At 35.7% G+C, this 15,888-nt stretch overlaps 1 protein-coding gene across 2 annotated transcripts in view; it reads right to left on the reverse strand.

The window, feature by feature from the left end:
• Positions 1-15,888, reverse strand: part of CFAP299 (cilia and flagella associated protein 299) — a 560,242-nt gene that overhangs the window by 343,009 nt on the left and 201,345 nt on the right. For both annotated transcript variants that reach the window (XM_028124230.2, XM_088020519.1), the window contains exon 3: positions 13,645-13,735. In XM_028124230.2, the coding sequence (XP_027980031.1) occupies positions 13,645-13,735 (91 nt within the window). The remainder of the gene's footprint in view (positions 1-13,644; positions 13,736-15,888) is intronic.

The following is a 15,888-nucleotide window of genomic DNA, read 5'->3' on the forward strand; positions in this document are numbered from 1 at the left end:
CATTTCAGATCAGGTTTCACTGCCAAATTACTCTATTCCAAACTTCAAAAAATCCTTTGGTTGTAAGAACTTTGTGGATTTTAGAATGGTAGTTAAAGGGAGTATGGACTTAAAAGTTCACATAAACTTTATTGGAGAATTTGCTGTGAATAAATCAGCAGGTCTTTTATCATTTTTACCTTATTTTTGTTTATGAATAGGAACAATGCAGTCTTAGGTTATTCATACCTCTATTAATGTCTAAACAATCCTACTACATTTCACCATTAGACAAATAGCCAAGGTCACCTGTTGGCATAGACCTTTGGGAATATAATAACTCCATAGTGTGACCGAACAATTAATTTTTCCAAATTTTAGAGACTTATATCAATTTTCTTTTTCCTACTCCATAAGCAACCAATAACATTCAAAGAGACAAATGCCAGATGATTTCACTCATATGTGGAACTTCAGAAACCAAACAAATGAGTAAAGAGGAAAAAAAGAGAGAGAGAGAGGGAGAGGCAAACCAAGAAACAGACTCTAACTACAGAGAACTGATGGTTACCAGAAGGAAGGTAGGGGGTGGGGAATGGGTTAAAGAGGTGATAGGGATTAAGGAGGGCACTTAATGTGATGAGCACCCGGTGATGTATGGAAGTGTTGAATCGCTATGTTGTACACCTGAAACTAATACTATAGTGTATGTTAACTAACTGGAATTTAATTAAAAACTTAAAAAAATAAAGATTGCACTAAATTTGAAAATGCTTAGTGTTTAGAAAGTAATAAACTATATCTGCACTGCCATGACCACAATTATTATATTCACAAACATGTCTTTCATGAATGCATTCTGACATGATGCTGATTCCTGAATCAGGGATTCATTGGCTTGATTCTTCAAATCCATCAAAATAGCACCTATTATATGTGCGAACATGTACTAGTGAGTATAGGATTTAAATGGGAAAGCTTATTATATATGCAAAATTTCTGGACCTGAAAACATGTTTGGACTTGTGATTGTTTATAAACGAAGATGCCTTTGCAGTTAAATACATTTTATTTTAATTCAAATAACCATTCACATGTTAGAAACAGGACACTAAAGAAGTAATTAAACCTTTACACAAAAATCATTGATAAATTTAAATACCTTAAATGAAAATATTTTTTGACATATATACGATTACATATTGAAAGAGCAGCATCCTTTTCTTTCAAAAATGGCTAAAACTAACTTTTTGCATCTGCAGTGCATGTTGGCAGGGTCCCTCCTAGATCCCCTTTCCCAGACTGGTGCACCCAGCTCCAGATGCTGCAGGTGTTAATGGCTAATGGTTCACACCTGTTCTTTGCTCAAAAAGGACTGCCCTTAGCTGACCTGAGCCACTTTGCTCCCTCCTCCCCCAATCCTGGCGGCAGCTGATGATTAATTGATAGAGACAGGAAGGGGGAAGGAGAGTGTGTATAAAACACATCTCCCCCTTGCCTCAAGGCAAAACAAACTCCGATACAATTCATGTGCCAGAGCTCCTTGTGTGATCAGACTAAAGCTAGGTTTCCACTGAAATCACGTTTCTGCCTACCTTTCTCTTCTGTACTATCATGCTTCCCTCATGCCACTAACAGGTGTCACATGAGAGAACTTTCTCACCCAACAACTTCCACTAAAATCTGCACCTTAGGCTCTCCTTCTAGTGAACCTGAAATAACAGAACACATATTACTTTTTTTTTACAAAACACATATTCCTTATATTTTATTAAACACCTACTAAGTATTTGCTTATTTGTGCCTTAAACATTATATAATTTTAGTCTAGAAATAGCTATATGAAAATGATTATATCATGTGTAGGAACTCAGGCTTTGTAGAGTTGAAGACCTTGTGTTTAGCTCGTAATAAGTGGGGAATCTAAGAATCAAACTCAGATGAATAGGGCTCCATAACATCTACTCTTTTCAGAATTTCTCACTGTCTCTGTTTATACTTTTTATCTAGGAAATAAAAAATTAAAGATCTATTCAACTATACTTTTTTCAGCAAAATGTTAGTTGATGTGCATTTTATTTTCCAAACACTAATGTAATTTGTTTAAAATGAAGGTATGATTGAATGAGTCATATAATTTCCATAAGGGTTTATTAATGGACAGGCATGGATTCAATTAAAAAGGAAATAAACATCTGTATAATACCTTCGTTTTCTTGAAAGGGAACATTTTATAGAAGTTGGAAAATAGCAAGGAGGGAAAAGATCATGTCAGCACAATGTTACTGGTCATATACAACGCAATCTTATGTTTCATAGAGATTTCAACACAGGAAATGGGTATATTAGGAACTGCCTAATTCATAGGTTTTCCTTACCCACGTACAGTGGTTTCTTTGAATGACTCTGAAGGAAAAGTTGTAAGCAGTGCTTTTATACCAGCTTCAATAATGCATATTTCAAAGCCCAAACTAGTCAGCCATGTAACTGTTTACATAGTCAACATTCAGTGGGAAAATAAGTGTCAACAGGTTCCATTTTCTCAGCCTGGAACAGCATGTGACCTTTCATTACAATCCTCATGAGTCTCTGATTAGGAAGGGAATATTTTATTTTTGTCTTTTCCATTCAATAAATCCAAGATTCTTAATTTACTACCATCTGAAAAAGAACAACTCACCCCACCCATCCCTGCTCTGCCACTTAGCCACTTAAAAGAGTTACATAATCCTATCATTAGAAACAGTGTTGGGAGGGTCCATGTCTTTTCTATGTTTATGGCAAATAGCATAGTGGTTTGCACAGAGTCGAAAATTAATAAAATAGACTGTGGTTTCCTATAACATAAAACAAAATCAATAACGTAAAGCATTTAATATTCTGATTTCTATAATATCTTGGTAATGACCAACAATCTTTAGATCCCTAATAAAATCTGTAAGTATCTGAATGTCTTAAGGAACCCTTTGAACCATCTTTTCTAAAGAGACTCAAAACCATTCCATACTTCCCTTGAAAACTACTGCATATTTTCTACTTTTTTATTCACTACTATAACTCTAACAATGTTATAATTTTCTTTTACTGCAGAAATCACATTTGTTAAATACTTGTCATGTATCATGCTGTGTGCCCAGTGTCTAAACTCCGTTTTCTTTTCAATAATCAATATTATGATGAGCGTATTCTTTTAAGCCCTATATGACAGAGCAGGGCATTGTGGCTTAGGAAACTTGGCAGGCACCTTTTGTGATCTGTAATACTGGGTAAGCAGTAAATCTAGAACTTGAGTGTAGTTACTATCCACCTCCAACTTCTATGCTCTTATCCACTGAAATGCAGTGTATCTTTTTTTTTAAAAGATATTATTTATTTATTTGACAGAGAGAGAGACACAGCGAAAGAGGGAACACAAGCAGGGGGAGTGGGAGACGGAGAAGCCGACTTCCTGCTGAGCAGGAATCCCGATGCAGGGCTCGATCCCAGGACCCTGGGATCATGACCTGAGCCGAAGGCAGACGCTTATCGACTAAGCCACCCAGGCGCCCCTGAAATACAGTAAATCTTCTAATGCTAGAATCACACTTCTTTGTCCATTAATAAAATTATCATCGACTGCTCACACCCTATTGAATCCCCCAAGTAGAAACACGAGAATAGTACTCAACTCCCATTCCCTAAATCAAAACGAGTAAGATGGTTTGTAGTTATCTCCAAAACTATTGAACTCCATCTTTTTCTACCATTTATCCTGTCATTTCTTTATCCCAGCCTTTTATTATCTATTGTCTAACATGTTACAATGGCCTTTCAGTTCGCTTCCCTGTCTCATCTCATTCCCCACAGCTACAGAGATATGTATCCCCACATACTGCTGCCAGTGTATTCTTAAAATACATGTCTGATCACATCAACCATTTGTCTAAGTCTTTGACAGTTACTCGTGACCTTCCAAGCATTGTCTCACGGTACTGAGCATAGCCCAACAGAGCCCTCTGAGATGGCTGTTGCCTACTTCTCTGGCTTCCCTGCACGCCCCCCCCCCCACATTTATTTGAGACATATTTACAAGGTAGAATTGACTGCGATTGGTGACCTCCTGGATGTGAGATCTGAGTGGTGGAAGAGGAAAAGAAAATTAATTTCAATGCATATAAACTTAAGTATCTGAGGTATAGCAACGTAGAGATAAACACTAGAGTAAATTTTAGGAGATCTTTTTTTTCCAGTTATCTACTTAACATTTCAACAACTTCTTTTGCCAAGACAACTCAAACTCAAAATATACACAATCAGATCTGTGATCTCTCTGCACCCCTTTCCTGATCTTTGAGTGCATCATGTCTCAAAGAGTCGCAGTGCCAACCATCCAGCTGTGGAGGCCAGGTATCCATGTCCACTCCCTTTGCTTCAACCCCGGTCTTAGCTATATCTTGTCACCACATCCTGCCTAGTTTACCGTAAGGAGCTGTCAAATCAGTTCTCTTCATTTCCCTATCATCTTCCAGATTCAAGCTATTATTTTATCTTCATTAATCTGATCTTGCATGTATTGAAATCTGTTTTATCCTCTCTGTAGTTTATCCTCTATCCTCAAGACATCCTATTTTTTCTGTCTGAAAATCTGATTATATGATCTCCTGACCATGTATACACAATCAAACTTGTGTTTTTCCTTCATAGCACCTGTCATAGTTGTAATTTTGCTTTATTTGTATGTTTACTTGATTATTCACTTTCTTTCCCAAGCAACTCTCAGATCCATAAGGCACTTGAAAATCCACTGTATCCCCAGAAGCTAGTACAATGCCTAGTATAGAATAGCTATCACCATTTAATGAATAATTGAATAAATTAATTAACAGATGCACAGCAAAGACCTAGGCCTCTGGTTTGATAGCAAGAAACATACTCAGTGGATTCATGGTGCTGGATGTACAGGGGCTGGGTCATTCCTAAGGAAAAATGTGTATAGTGGAAAGGATATAGGTTCAAGTAGAGATATCAGGTAGTCAGTCCAAGAAAGAGAATGAAATCTACAGTAAGAAAACTATAAGGTAACTATGTCATAGACACCAAGATAGGAGAGAAACATATTGATCAACTATGTAAATAGCTCAGAGTAATCTAGAAAGAAATTGAAAACTCTTGTTTCACAATCCATTTTACCTCTTTATTCTAATTTCTACCTAGTTTTCTCTTCATACAATCATCACATTTTTGACTTTTACACTTTTCTTTAGTCTCTATCATATACATGAAATGCTCTCAAGACATTACATCTTCATTCAAGCACCCTCTGTAATTTAACCGTTTCTAATAAGGTATTTTTTGACATTGCAAGGAAAACAATACCCTTAATCTCAACTTGATTTAAATATTTAATGTATTTAACATTCTCACTGATTTTTCTGAGAAAATGATTTTTCAATATCTCATATATTCACACAATGTGCTTAGCTCTCTGAATTTTTTTATGTTTTCATTTAAATTCCAGTTAGTTAACATACAATGTAATATTAGTTTCAGGCATACAATATAATGATTCAACACTTCCACACAACATCTGATGCTCATCACAACAAATGCAGTCCTTAATCCCCACCACATATTTATCCCATCCTCCCCTTCTGGTAACCATCAGTTTGTTGTCTATAGTTAAGAGTCTGTTTCTTGGTTTGCCTCTTTCTCTTTTTCCTCTTGCTCTTGTTTCTTAAATTCCACATATGAGTGCAATCACATGGTATTTGTCTTTCTCTAACTGACATATTTTGCTTAGTATAATACTCTCCAGCTCCATCTATGTCGTTGCAAATGGCAAGATTTCATTTTATGGCTAAATAATATTTCAGTGTGTGTGTGTGTGTGTGTGTGTGTGTGTGTGTGTGTGACTTCTTTATCCATTCATCAGTCAACAGATGCTTGAGATATTTCCATAATTTGGCTATTGTGGGTAATGCTGCTATAAACATCAGGGGGCATGTCTCCCTTTTAATTAGTATATTGTATTCTTTGGGTAAATACCTAGTAGTGCAAGTGCTGGATCACAGGGTAGTTCTATTTGTAGCTTTCTGAGGAACCTCCATACTGTTTTTCCAGAGCGGCTGCACCAGTTTGCATTCCCACCAACAGTATAAGAGGGTTCCCCTTTCTCCGCATCCCCGCCAACACCTCTTGTTTCTTGTGTTCTCGATTTTAGCTATTCTGACATGTGTGAAATGATATCTCATTGTAGTTTTGATTTGTATTTCCCTGAAAATGAGTGGTGTTGAGCATCTTTTCACGTGTCTCTTGGCCATCTGTATGTCTTCCTTGGAAAAATGTCTAGTCATGTCTTCTGCCCATTTTTTAATTAGATTATTCATTTTGGGGGTGTTGAGTTTTAGAAATTCTTTATATATTGTGGATACTAACCCTTTATCAGATATGTCATTTGCAAATATCCTCCCCCATTCCATAGGTTGCCTTTAGTTTTGTTGATTGTTTCCTTCACAATACAGAAGCTTTTTATTTTGATGTAGTCCCAATAATTTATTTTTGCTTTTGTTTCCCTTGCACTGAGAGATGTATCTAGAAAGAAGCTGCTCTGGCCGATGTCAAAGAAGTTACTGCTTGTGTTCTCTTCTAGGATTTTATGGTTTCAGGTCTTACATTTAGGTCTTTAATCCCCTTTGAATTTACTTTTGTGTATGGTGTGAGAAAGTGGTCCAGTTTCATTCTTTTGCATGTTGCTGTCCAGTTTTCTCAACACCATTTGTTGAAGAGACTGTCTTTTTCCTGTTGGATATTCTTTCCTGCTTTGCAGAAGATTAATTGATCATTTGGTTGTGTGGGTTCATTTCTGGGTTCTCTTTTCTGTTCCATTGATTTGCATGTTTATTTTGTGCCAGTACCATACTGTTTTGATTACTACAGCTTTGTAATATAACTTGAAGTCCAGAATTGTAATGCCTCTAAAGAAGAAGATAACCACAACAAATATTTATTTAGAAGGTGTAGCATGAGGGGCTCCTGGGTGGCCCAGTTGGTTAAGCGTGCAACTCTTGATTTGAAGTCCAGAAAACTCACAGGTAATATCATCCTAAATGGGGAAAAACTGAGAGCTTTTCCTCTATGGTCAAGAATGAGACAGGGATGTCCTCTCTTACCACTTTTATTTAACACAGTAGTAGAAGTCCTAGCCACAGCAATCAGACAACAAAAAGAAAAGGCACCCAAATTAGCAAGGAAGAAGTAACACTTCACTATTTACACAGATCATGACACTATATATAGAAAAACCAAAAGACTTACGAAAAATCCGTTAATTTTCTATGTCCACCTACACATCAATGTGATTTGCCTCTGAGTTTCTGGATATTAGAGCCACACTTGCTCAATTATTTCCAAGCACTTGTCATAAACATACACTTAACGAATGCCTCACTGTGGTGGTGGTAAAAGCTTCACAACATAAGCAATCAGAAAAATACACTTTCTCAGGAAACAATAAATCTGCTTATAAATGAGAAGGAAATGGTTAATCATTTTAAGTTTTTAAAGAATCTTTAAATCTGAAATATATGAATCATACATGCACGGTACACATTTAAAATAAAATTAGTTATATTAGCAGGAAAACATACTCATTGTATCTGTCATATGAAGCACTACACAATAAAAATCCTTCTAACATTTTTATACATGTATTGCACATAAGTCTCAATGTTTTGTCTAAACTAAGTGCACAGAACATCATAGTAACTTAAAACGAGTATTTTGGAAAAAATATAAAGAAAGGAATGTGTGTGTTGTTGTATAATATGCTTACATAAGTGTGTATATATGTATGTATGCACATACATATATTATACATACACTTATATGAAGTATATATTCAGAGGCATTCATAAAATAATACTGATTCTTGAATTAAATCAAGTTACCTCCAGCTTAATATAAGCTTTTTAAAAAAGGATTTATCTAAACAATATCTATAGACTTTCAATTGTCCTAAAACCCTGCTCCCTCGCAGGGCACAGCCCTGAGACTACATGCTTAGGCAGTAGGTTTGGAGAAATGGTGCATATAATAAGCAAGTAATCCTATAACTTGAGCACCGAAGGATTGGGGTGGGGGCCCACTGGGAAGTGGAGCCAGACAGGAGGGCTGTTTTCCCAAGCTCTAGGCTCTTTGGCAGAGTAAATTCAAAGCCTAAATGGAGAAACCTAGTAAATCAATTTGCAATTAGTTGACCAGAGGGAGAAAGAGGACACCCAGAACGAGATTCAATTACACTAAACAGCATTTGAAACCTGGGATCACCCAACTTAAAAATAAAATAAAAAGTTGTGCGTGTGGGAAAGTAAATCCAATCTTCTTCTAATTTCCTAGTTACGTTTAAAGAAAATTACCTAGGAAAATTGCTATGGAATTAGTCCTTCAAGCCTTATTAGGCCACACAGATCAACTATGTCAGTTCTAAAACTATATCATAATTTTTCCAGCACGTACTTTCATTAAGATGAAACAAAAAGAGTAGCAAATGAGCCTCTGGGTTGAAGTTCTCCATTTATTTTGCACTCACTATGTAGAGAAATGCCAATACTTAGGAAATGGTCATTTCCCTTGGAGAGTTCAGACCTCATAAAGTTCACATACAATTTCTGTTGACAGCAAATTAATATAAATTCAAATCTCATGAATATTGTATACTTTATAGGACTACTTTTTAAAAAGTGCATCCATTTACTAAATGGCTTTTAAGTAAGCTTATGATCCTCATAATTAGATCTGTCTAAAATACGTTTATTCTCTTATAGTTTTCTATAAAACTATTTAGAGTCTGCTTTAAGACCAGACTAGAAAACAGAAAATTAAACCTTAAATGCCACCCTTGATACAATGATATGTATTCTGCTGATTATAATATCACAAATTCAAAGGCCCAAATAAATGAATGACCATGTTATTTTCAGAGTCAGCAAAGCTATGAGTCTGATAAGATTCCCATTTCCAAATCACTGACCACCCATCCAACATTTAATGTTAACTATTTAGTATACTCAGTAAAAGTTAAGTTTGGGACCTTTTCTAGGGAAAAAAACAAATCCATAATGATGTATTTAAAGATCATTCAGAGCAACAATGCAGAGAAAATAGATACACTCATAGCAGAGCTCTCTCATCGTCCCAAACCTGAATTCACCAACCTACTCAGCAGATGTGCCTACAGACTCTTTCTTTTCTCTTGCTATAAGTTTAAGGGTGGCTTCTGCCCTTCTCAAGGGCAAACCCTTTCCTAGTGTTCTACATTCCATCTTCCTTTTAAGGACTTCTTTCCAGCAATTATTTCCTTTCTACCCTATACCATCAATAGCCCTCTCTGTCCTTACTTGATCATTCCCATTAACACAAAACATGGGTTAACTTTATCCATCTCAAATTAAAACACAACAAAACAAACTTCAGGGACCCCAGTCCCTAGTGCTCCAGCCGTCACTCAATGTCTACAGTATCCTTCACTGCAAAAATCCTCAAAAAACAGTTGTTTTTCCTCATTTTCATTTACTACATTTTTTTCCTTTTTCTACCTACTCCAATGAGACATTTGCCCATACCCCTCATTGAAATAGCCCTCACCAAGTAACAATGCCATTTACCTACCCAAAAACAATGTCCAACTTTTTATCATTTGTTGTGGGTTGAATTATGCCCCTCCCCAAAAGATATGTTGAGGATTTAACCTTTGGTACCTATGCATATGACCTTATTTGGAAATAAGGTCTTTGTAGATGTAACAAAACCTAAGATTAGGCCATACTCAGGTGGGAGGAGGATCCAATATGATTGATGGTGTTATAAGAACAGAAGACAGAAACTCAGGTACAGAGGGAGAATCCATGTGATGATGGAGGCACAGATTAGAGTGATAAGTCTACAAACCAAAGAACACCAGGGATTTCCAGAAACATCAGAAGCTAAGGGAAAGGCATAAAAGAGATTCTCCTGTAGATCCTTTAGAGAGAACCCAGTTGTGCCAACATTTTGATTTCAGACTTCTGGCCTCCAGAACTGTGAGAAAATAAATTTCTGTTGTTTTAAGCCCCCAATATGTAGTAATTTGTTATGGCAGCCGGTGGGGGGGAACTAATGCATCATCTTATTTAACCTCTCAGCAGCATTTGACATGGTGAGCATTCTTTCCTTTGAAATTGTTTCTTCTTCCATGTTTGCAGCATGGCTCCCACCTGACTTTCCTCTTACTTGCTGCTTTCAGTATTAGTTGCTGGCTCTTTCACACATTCCAGATCTCTAAATGTTGGGGTACCCTAAAGACCTGTCATAGGACTTCACTCTTTTTACCTACACTCTCTACCTAATAAATATTTGCAAGTCCATGACTTTATATACCATTTAGGTATTGGTATCTTTCAGATTTATATTCTAACCAAGGCTTCTCCCCTAACTTCCAAAGCAATATATGTAAAAGACAATCAATATCTCTGCTTGAGTATCTAATAGGTGTCACAAAATTAATACTGCCAACACAGCACAATTTCATTATTGATGCCTGAAATCAGCATTCCTCAGGAGTTCTCCTGTTACAGTGAGTAGCACTGACATCTACCACTTGTTCAAGCCAAAACCTGAGTAGTCACCCTACTTTCCTTTCTTTAATATTCCACGCCAAATACATCAATGAGTCCTATCTGTTCTGCGTCCAAAACACAGACACAATTCAGTAACTTCCCTCCATCTCTACTAGTACCACCCTGTTGTAAGAGTTTCGTCTCTTGCTGGTTGATTATAAAAGCTCCCTATCTTACCTCTTTGCCTCTCTCTCTAGGCCTCCTTCCCACATCTTCCACCCTGCACAGCAGCAGTGAGATCAATCTTTCTAAAGCGTAAACAAGATTAGGTCACTTCTCTATTTAAATTGCCCATTGACCTTCTAGTTTAAAAATAGAAGAATATAAAAATTAAAATTAAAGAATAAAATCAAAATTCCTTAAAATCTCTATGATCTGGCTGCTGATTTCCTCTCTGATTTCACCAGTCTCTATAATCCCTTTCAATAAATATATTCCAGCCATTCTGGTCTTCTTACCTTCTCTTGAATATGTCACGACTGCTATTATCTCAGGAGCTTTTAATAGGCTGTTCCTTTTCCTTGGGATGTCTCTTTCTCAAATCCTTTTCTATTTGGGGTGTCTCTCCCTTCAAATTCTGTGGCTACCTTCTTCATGTCACTGAAGTCCCAACAGATGTCAGCTCTTCGAAGTGATTTTCCTGTCCACCTTAGCTAAATCAACCAACCACTCTATTCAATCTCTTTCTACTTGATTTTCTACTTTTATGTTCTCCATAGTACCTATCCAGAGATGCATTTAATTTTTCCACTTTTATTGCACTTACTTATTTCTTATCTCCTTCTCTAAAATATAAGCCCTTTAAGATCCTGGATTCTGTAGTACCCCAGCATCCCAGGGACTAAAACAGTTTCAGGCATGAGCAGGTGCACAAGATGTATTGAGTGATTGGCAAGTGGATGGGAGCTGGGTAAGAAAATACATAGGTGTATCATTTAGGAGACTATTATAGTAATTTCCTTAAGATATAAAGGTAGTTTGAATCAAAGTAAATACGCAAACAATGAATCATGGAACACTACATCAAAAACGAATTATGTAATGAATGGTTACTAACATAATAAAATATAATTTAAAAAATGATAGTTGAGATGGTGAAAAGTGAAGTAATTTGATTTACATTTAGGAGAAATTAGTGGTTCATTCAACATGAGTGAGAGAGAGTAGGAGTCTACAGTAACTGACATGCTTCTATCTAAGTAAATGAGTGGATGAGTCTGTCACTCATTGTTAAAGGAAATACCAACAGGAGAGAAAGACTTAAAAAGATATTTTTGAGAGGAAGTATACCACTGTGGTTAAAAATGTGGGTTCAGGGTCTCTAAAGCTATTTGTGTTTGTTGGTTCTACTGTCGAATCATGGGCCATTTTTTCAACCCTATGGAATCAAATTTCCATTCTTAATACAGATGGAATTTGTTCTTGTCAAGTGTATTTTTAAATTTATATGAATGCTTTCTTAATCCTTATCTTGTTTGATCACTAATGATGATTTGTTCCTTCCTTGAAGTCCTTATCATGGATTCCTATGACATCCCATCGTTTTGCCTTTCTTTCCACCTTTTTAGCCGCTCTTTCTATTAAGAGTAAGATAAATTTCAAACTTTCCTGTTGTAATTTAGAAGGTCTTCCAGAGTCTAGTCACTATCTGTACTTCCAACTTCACTTCTTTAATCTCACTTGTTCACTTCCTCCAAGAAGCTTTCCCTGATTTCAAGTCCAGGTTAATTCTATTAAATTATCTAACCAAAGTATGAATTTTTCTCTCTATGAAGTATATTGAGGATTTTGTCTGCATGTGAAATTTCCAAGAGCCCTGATAGAAAAATTCCAACTATTTTTTTGAGAAAACTTTGGCAAAATAGACCTCCTTATACACATATTTTTCTGTTGCTGTTTTAAATTTTTCATCACACTATTTCTGATCATTTTTCTGTAAGAAACTTATTACAGTTTGAGCATGAGTATTTGCCTTTTTTTATCCATGACAGGGAACATTTTAAAACCTACAGAAGACTGTTATCACTAATATTATATTAACAAAAGGTAAAAGTAAATATGTATTCCAAATAACATTAAAAACTACATATTTGGGGCACCTGGGTGGCTCAGTCGTTAAGCGTCTGCCTTCGGCTCAGGTCATGATCCCAGGGTCCTGGGATCGAGCCCCCCATTGGGCTCCCTGCTTGGCAGGAAGCCTGCTTCTCCCTCTCCCACTCCCCCTGCTTGTGTTCCCTCTCTCGCTGTGTCTCTGTCAAATAAATAAATAAAATCTTAAACAAAACAAAACAAAACAATACATATTTGGTTTAACACACATTTTAATAAAGCAAGACCATATTCTCCTTGAATGATTAAAAATTATGCCTCTCCCTTATGTGGTTTCTATCACATCTCCCAAGGTAGGATTACAAGGCAAACTACAGGACTATCTTCTGAAGGTACCATGAAATCAGGTAGGCACAGGGCAAAACTTGGGGGTCAGTGGATGATGTGACTTGGAAGAGTGTACTAAGGAGGCTGAGCTGAAAAGAAGCAGCAAGTTTCAACATAATACTAGCACAACATTGAAAATGACAACCAGTCTACCAATGCATTTTCTCTACATAGATGTATGAAATCATTTTTTTCACCATGTGGATACTTTTACAGATGTAAGTGGAAATAAAATTTTTTTCTACATACTTTGTATAACATATAAGACAAAGAGCCATATTATATTCCTCATGAATTACTTCTCAGGGAAAACATTAAAACATATATTATTGGGACACCTGGGTGGCTCAGTCGTTAAGCATCTGCCTTCGACTCAGGTCATGATCCCACCCAGCGTCCTGGGATCGAGCCCCACATTGGGCTCCCTGCTCCATGGGAAGCTCCTGCTTCTCCCTCTCCCACTCCCCCTGCTTGTGTTCCCTCTCTCTGTGTCTCTCTCTGTCAAACAAATAAATAAAATTTAAAAAATATATATATTATTAATACCAACTGTGCCTTTAATGTATACATTTTTAGTTGTTGGATGAAATGTACTCACGCTCACTTTTCCATTGCGATTGTCTTCTTCTCTCACTGCCAGAGCCTTCAGAAAATTATCTTGCAGGTCTTTACCAGCACTTGTTAACGTCCTATAAAAAGCAGGTCTTCAGTTGTAATACATTAGAAAACAAATATATCAAAAACATTCAGGGGCCACAAACCACACTTCTTTATTCCAAATGACAATGTCCTTTTAACACAAAAACTATATACACAATTATTATAAGTCATATACAATTATTATAATTTACTAAATTTCTCAAATTATACAGTTATAGAATCTGTATTTATGAATAATTAGAATCAAGTCTATAAATATCATACATGCCTTTGTCAATACTCAAGCCAGATACAGCTAATTTCATTTACATGTCTGTTTTATTCTTTTTATCACAGCATGCAAGTTTATGTATACTTCTCATTACCTCAATAATTTTAGATTGCTTATAATTTAAGTACAATTTATTTATTTAATATAAGAAAAGTAAAATACTAGAAACCTAAGCCAATTCCCTTACTGGCATACAGCATTAATCTTACCTCTATGAGGATATAAAAAAGGCAAAAAAAGAAAGAACTAGGTTGAGTCATCTCTGTTAGATAAAAAGAAACATTAAGAATACGTGGTGCCTGCCTAGCTCAGTTGGTGAAGCATGAGACTTGATCTCAGGGTTGTGAGTTTCCAGCCCCCTGTTGGGTGTAGAGATGACTTAAAAAAAAAAAAAAAATCTTAAAAAAAAAAATTCAAGAGAGGTTATAAAATAAAAAAATAAGTAAGTTCTGAAGATGACTCTTATACTGACAATATATTAAGATCATACTGTTCCTTTGTTTTTACTATTATTCAAGTCCTATACACATAGACTTATATCATTTCCCATAACCTCTATGAGAAAGATAAAAGTATTTTTGTTATACAAATTGGGAACAGAGAGGATAAGTTCTAGAACTCCTAAGCTCTATGCAGCAGAGTCAGAAAGTTATATAAATAATCAATTATTATACCATGCTACATCTGAGAACCGGAAACTTCTCATCAAGGCGAAATATTGGGCAAGAAAGTTAATGCAGTGTGCGGTAAGGAGTTCTTAAATCTTTAACATGCATTACTCTTACTTAACTAGATTTAACAGTCAGTGACCTGAGAAACCTTGCTTAAATAAATATCACAAAAGGAGTCACTTCCTCAAGAAGTGAAGTAAGTTACAAAATATTGGGGTTTAAGTTTTATAAAGGCAAATACTCCATCTTTGTTGTTTACACTCCACTACACTTTCAAAATGGGGTAAAAGTTATATGGATGAGTTAATTTTTACCAATCATGTTTAATCATTAGCTAAAGGCATTTATATAATCCTACATGAATGAGTATAAATATATTCTTAATCCTCAACAATTAGACTTCTGGTTTTATGATTTAATTATGTTGTTTGTGTCATCACACATATTTATATTACTAGATTAACACTCGAAGAGAGTAAATAATGAAAGAGAAAAAATGGAAAACTGTTAGAAATATTTCCATAAGTTATTTTCTTAAGAGGTCACTTGTTTTAAAGATTACAAAGTCTTTCAGTAAATATTCATGAGTTATTAATCATCTCAGAATTTTAAATGTAAATTTAGGAGTTTTCTAATAGGCAAGGTTTGAATAATCATTGAGATGTGTTCTAATATGCAGTTTCTAAATAAACACTAAATCAAATTTGAGATTAAATCGGTCTTAATAGCAACACTTTTTTTTATCTATTGGGCAGTCTCTGTACTAGTCTCTATGCTAGGTATTTTGCAAATACTTTCATTTATCTTCAAATCAAGCCCTAAGGGAGGACATGCTTATTTCCACTTTAGAGATGAACTTAATGATAATCAGTTGGCATTCAGTTTTTAACTTAAATATCACTAACCCCAAGGCATTATTTTACTATACCGAAGCGTGACAATATATCAAAACAGCATTTGATGCAATAGTACTTTTACAGAAAACAATGAGAATTCCCTGGGAAGAGGAAACTTAAAGTAACAGGAGTGGGTGTACAGTGAGGAATGCAACCTTCATCAGGAGGTGGCCCTGGGAGTTATCAGAGGCTGGTGGTCTTGAAACCTCTGTGGAAAGCTAATCAGCCATAATCATCACTCCAGTCCAGAATAGAATTCTGATCAACTACTTGTTCAGGGGTAGGTTTGATTTCTAGCCAGTGAAATCTGGCATAGCCTACTTTTAATAATTCTAGAATTTATA

The sequence above is a fragment of the Eumetopias jubatus genome, unplaced genomic scaffold, assembly GCF_037043125.1.
Source record: "Eumetopias jubatus isolate StellerSeaLion01/CBP00866 unplaced genomic scaffold, mEumJub1_p1.0 scaffold_2, whole genome shotgun sequence".
NCBI lineage: Eukaryota > Metazoa > Chordata > Mammalia > Carnivora > Otariidae > Eumetopias > Eumetopias jubatus.